The 5,530-nt window shown below is 47.5% G+C and overlaps 1 protein-coding gene across 1 annotated transcript in view; it reads left to right on the top strand.

Moving 5' to 3' along the window:
- Nucleotides 1–5,530, top strand: part of AKT1S1 (AKT1 substrate 1) — a 15,257-nt gene that overhangs the window by 1,997 nt on the left and 7,730 nt on the right. The window contains exon 2 of the mRNA XM_018563442.1: nt 3,526–4,022. Coding sequence (XP_018418944.1) covers nt 3,545–4,022 — 478 coding nt within the window. The 5' untranslated portion in view covers nt 3,526–3,544. The remainder of the gene's footprint in view (nt 1–3,525; nt 4,023–5,530) is intronic.

Raw genomic sequence — 5,530 nt, 5'->3', positions numbered from 1 at the left:
ACCATTTAAAAGGGGGTACCCCCCCCCCCCCCCCCCTCCAGCAGGGGCACTGTTGGCAATAAAAACCTTACATTCTAACCCCTCACTACTCTTATCCACAGCTAAAAAGTTCTGCCTTTAGTTACCTAAAACTGCAGGCTTTTATATTGACCAAGGCATGCAGTTCTGTAACGCTTTGTGCCATTGGGCATGCTGGGACTTGTAGTTCTGTGGCCACTTAACATCCATGGAGTTACTTGTCCAGCTCCAACATGTCATGCTCTAGATTAAAGTAAGATCTAAAGATCACTAACATCCAATGTAGTCTTTAAAGTGTATGTAAAGGTAAATCATTTCAGTTTTGGATAGAGTAGGGAAGCGTTAGCCCCTCTGTCCACTTTGTGCCATTTGGGGGGACGTAACCCTCTGACTGTCCTGTAGGGGCCACTGCCAGACAGAAAATAAGGGGACCTGAGTGAGAAATGAAGGTAAGCCATCCAATGAGGATAAAAGTTCTGTTGACTGCCTTGGGTAGGAATTTCCCACTTTAGGGAGGTTGCCTCTTCCTGTTGCATATCCAGGACAGGAAGTAAAGAGAGATTCCCCCCCCCAGCAAAACACCAAATCCTGATAAGCTTGTTAGCCCTTCTCCACTCTGGTCAAAACATTAAAATCGTTGGCTATACATACACTTTAACATGCTAACTAATGGTTGGGCAACCTTTGCACTCTGGGTGTGGTAAAACTTCAAATCCCATTATACCTCGGAGTCGTGACTGTCCTTCTTGCAGTGCATCATGGGGACTTGTAGTTTCACAACTAGAGTTCCAAGGTTGCCCAGTCCTTTGCTTATGGAATTTATCATTTTCAGCTATTTAAAATCTGTAAGTATGACTAATACGCTGTAATCTTGCCATGTAGGTCCTTGTTGGGGCACTTCCTGTTAGATTGACAACACTCTGTCCTTATTGCTCTCCTGCATTGCGACGGCACGCTGTGCTTGGTGCTCTCCTGCATTGCGACGGCACGCTGTGCTTGGTGCTCTCCTGCATTGCGATGGCACGCTGTGCTTGGTGCTCTCCTGCATTGCGACGGCACGCTGTGCTTGGTGCTCTCATGCATTGTCACTTGTGCTACCAGAGGTGGCCATTGGCAGCTGTGCCAACACTTGGCATGGCATGTTCTGCAGTTTTAACTCTTCAGGGCTTGTTCACACCAAATGCAGACCAGATCTGCATGAGTTTCTGCAGTGCAGTGGGTTGTGCCGTGTTTTTGATGCGTTCCGGGTCGTTTTTTGGTTTTTAACAAACTTTTTTAAGGGGTTAGAATGGGCTTTTAGTGTGTTTGCATGCATTCCAGAGCAGGTAAAATAGGGCTTGCTGCAGCTTTTTTACATGCTCTGGAACTGAACACTGCGGTGTGAACTAGAGCCCAAAATACAATTGGAATACATTGGATGCAGTTGTGAACCGGTCTGTAACTGCTCTGCTCCTGGAGCGCACGTGTTATGAACAAGGCCTAAGGAAGCTTCAACCAATGCCATGCAGCTGCTGCTGTGAGTGCATGTAGACAGGAACTGGCTGTAGAGTGGCTGGTGAAGATCAGCAGCACTGAGATATGATGCCAGTACTTTCTAAAAGGTAAAACATGGTGGTTCTTTGGTACAGGGCTTTGGCATACAAAACCTCATGCATTGGGCTAATGTCTAGTTCAGGGCTAGGCAACCTTGGCTCTCCTGCTGTGGGGGAACGACAAATCCCATAAGGCATTGCAAGCCACAGGCATGACTCAGAGGCAGAAGCATGATGGGATTTGTAGTTTCAGCACAGCTGGAGAGCCAAGGTTGCCTGCCTCTGGTCTAGTTTAGGTTTGAGCCCCTGTTCTGACGCATCTTGTTTCTCTGAGGTGCTAATGTTCAGTACAATATTCTCAGTACATCATAGTCAAGCATTGAGAACCTGGTGCTGAATAAAAACCTTCAACAAATGTTTAACTTGTGACCTTAACTCTTAACCTTGGCCTATCAATTTAAAATTGACAATGAAGGCAGACCCAGTCTCAAAGACCTTGCCCTACACAACGCCTCTTCTGGACTAAATTGGCTTCAAGACATGGCTAATATTTCCAGGAGTTTTCAGGCTTTGGTTCCTGGCTGCTGCTGGAGGATCATGTGAGTATTGTTTTCAACCAGGGAAGTGTGTATGTGCTGTGTGCCAGGCAAGCATGCCAAAGTATACTTGACTAAAGTGCTGGAAGGCCATTCACTGTGCCCTTTGATCAGAATGGAGCTGCTAGTGTGTCAATGTTGACCATGCTGTGGGGAAGGGACCATTGCAAATCCCTGCACCAATTTGACTGCACTTGCAAGCCTGCCTCATTACCTCACTTTGAACTGATGGATATCTGGTAGCACTGAACCAGTAGGAGTAGAAATTGGTTTTAATGATGAATCTGAAATGGGGCATGTAGTCCTAGAGGGAGATAAACCTGTGAGAACAATGTGTAGTGTATGGACTGGTTATGGGCAAAGGTGGGCTACCTCTGGTTGTGATGGGAGAATTGCTCATCAGAACATCAAATCCTGCATGTGTGCTTGGGAGCACCTCAAAAAGAAAAAAAAAAAAATCATCTTGCTTGATTGTTGGAAATGCTGGATATAGCCAATGGATTTTGGGGGAATTGGGCACTACGTTAGGGTTAGGGCAGCAATATGTAATGAAATAAGAGCTGTGCTTTGTAACCTAGGTTGGGGCTGGATGGCCTGTTTGCAGCGAGAACTGGATCCTAATTTCAATACATATTCACACCCTGAAGGAGGTCCATTTCCCTCAAAATGCTTTGGCTGTATTGACATCTTCAATTCAAATAAACAACCTAAATGAACTTTCAAGAGATGGCCATTTTTAGGCCCCATTCACACACGAATCGGCCTGCACGTACAGCTGCGTGCGGGGCTGTGCCAAGCAGCTGCCACAAAGGACGGGTGCTGCGTGTTTTTAGTACGCAGCCCCCATCCTTCTCAATGGGGCTACGTGGCCATACGCTCACCTCAATTGTAGGGGTGCGGGTGAGCGCATTCATACGTCGCCTGAATGGACCCTGTATGCGTCCCGGCCAGAAAACCCGCACCCCTACAGAACTGCAATTGAGGTGAGCGTAGGGGATACGGCCGCGTAGCCCCTATTAAGGGAGGGGGGCTGCGTGCTAATCGCACGCAGCACCTGTCTTTCCCGGCAGCTGCTTGGTACAGAGCTGTACGGGCAGGCTGATTTGTGTGTGAATGGGGCCTAAGACGCTCCAAATCCTGGATGTTGGATTGGATCTCCTATAAACCTTGTGTAGTTGTGACAGAAAAATGATTATGCCCTCAACAGAGCCAAGAGCTTTCAAGAGGCATCCAGCTGGCTAGTGCACACTTTGGAATGTCGCCTGCTAGTCTATAGGTGCTGAAGATGTAGTTGCCCCCCTGGTAGTTTTATCATCGCTTCTATACACTATCTTCTTTCTGTGCCTGCTTGAATAACAGATTATCTATTCTCTACACAGGGTGCAACGGATCTCAAACATGACTGACATGGCTGACAACCACAAGGAGGCTTGGGAGACCTTGGCTAATGCCGCAGACAAATATCGCAGACAGACTGGAAATGACATTGTGCTAATCACTGCGTACAAATCTAAGTTACTGACCACCTATGCCTATGCAGTTCATGGCAACGGGGTGCTCCTAGAGGCCACTCAGAGGTATCTTGATGACATTGCTGTAGTGCACAAAACCACTGCTTTTACCAGCCCACTCCCAATCAAGACCAGCAATGAGACCACTAGTGGCAGACAGAACTCTTACTCAAAGAGCTACCCTTCTATCTATGGCAAAGAGGGCTTCTCGTCAATGGAGGACAATGAACGTTCCAACCCCCAGGATCAACTGCCTGAGCAGCTGCCAAATCTGGATGCATCCGAAGAACCTGATGAGGAGGATTATGACTACAACAAGCATGGCCAACTACATAAGGCAGACAGTGTTCCAAGTGACTCGACAGGTGAGGCTCTAGATGCTAAAGTTTAACGAAGCATGCAAACCTGGTTATTTGGTCTTTCTCTAGAACATTAAATGGAAGGGGTCTTGCTCATTTGCATCCTCTGGAACAGCTTCAAGGCAATCACTTTTTGAAGCTGCTTGGCAAGCTACACCCCCGGGATCTAAAGCCCATTGCTTTTTAATTGTGTTATGGCTAATGCCATGCAGCTCTGAGCTATGGTAGCCTAGGAGCTTGGTACTGTTAAAGGAAACCCGTCTAGAAATACTTGGGTTAACACTGTCATTTGAAGTTATCTTGAGCGTCATGCTCGTCCATTAGATTTGTTGCTTTTTGAGTCACTGATATGGAACATGTGAAGATCAGGAGTGCTGTCATCTCTTGTAGACGGGGGCATGTCAACCTAAACTGGGCTAAAAACAGTTTGCTATGCCCTCTGTAGGCTTTTTTCCAAGTCGGTAACTTCACTGTCTACTTGACAGCCAGACAACAAATCTTTGAAGGGCTCAACGAAAGCACTATTGTTGGGAACCTATGCTTTGACTTTATTTACTCTCCTCATTCAATTCTGTATTTTAAATAGAACTATGGGGTTAAGGCTTTTCCCCATAGTTCTCAGGGTAACAGGAGGACACAAACTTGCGTCCTCCCGTCACCCTAAGCTCAGTATACCGCAAGCTTGCGGTATACTGAGACGCCGCGAGTGACAATTATGTCTGGATCCGCCCAGCTGCATGAGTGACAGCTGGCTCTGCCTATCTAGAGGCAGAGCCAGCTGTACCCGCCCCCTCCCCTGTCCGATCCGCCAGTCAGCGCTGGTGGGGAGGGGGGAATCCAGCCCCTCCCCTGTCACGGCAGAGAGCCGTCAGCGAACGCCAGTATGTGTTCGCTCACCGACCGATCTACTGAGCCGACCTGTGACAGTCTCATTGTCACAGGTCGGCTAGAACTATGAGGAGTGAAAGCACTCGCCTCATAGTTCTCCAACTTGTTTCAGCATACAAATATCCCTGGCAGTACCTCCCTCTTGCATTGGGTGAAATAATGCTCAGATACTGCAAGGCCTGGATCTGATATCCATCTGCTGCCAACATAGAGCTGTGCACATATCGCACATAAATGCTATTGCAGTGGCCAGAAGTCTCTTATGGATCTTTCAGGGCTGTGTGATGGGCCACTAGACTTGGCTGTCTGCAAGCATGCTCCTGATGGCTTGACTCATTGCAAGGTGCTGCTGGGGAAGCCACTTGTGTATCCAGGTGATTCTGTAGCTGCAGGGGCTGTGTAATGGGAAGGATCTGACACCCCTGGAAGTGTTGACTTTCTGTTTTTAGTGGTTACGATGAGGAGCAGATCAGAAAACAAGCAGATCTGTAGTTTTGCTTTATTGAAACTAGGGTTAAAATTATGAATAAAGCAATGAGAGAAATGCAGAAGCTGTCACTGGTGACCACTCACGAGAAGGCTAGTTGCCTGGTCATCCTACATTGTGATGGTTGCTTACCAACCCC

This window comes from Nanorana parkeri, unplaced genomic scaffold (genome assembly GCF_000935625.1).
Source record: "Nanorana parkeri isolate BGI_ZX_2015 unplaced genomic scaffold, ASM93562v1 scaffold665, whole genome shotgun sequence".
In the NCBI taxonomy this organism is placed as follows: domain Eukaryota; kingdom Metazoa; phylum Chordata; class Amphibia; order Anura; family Dicroglossidae; genus Nanorana; species Nanorana parkeri.
This window is presented reverse-complemented; position numbering and strand designations above follow the sequence as displayed.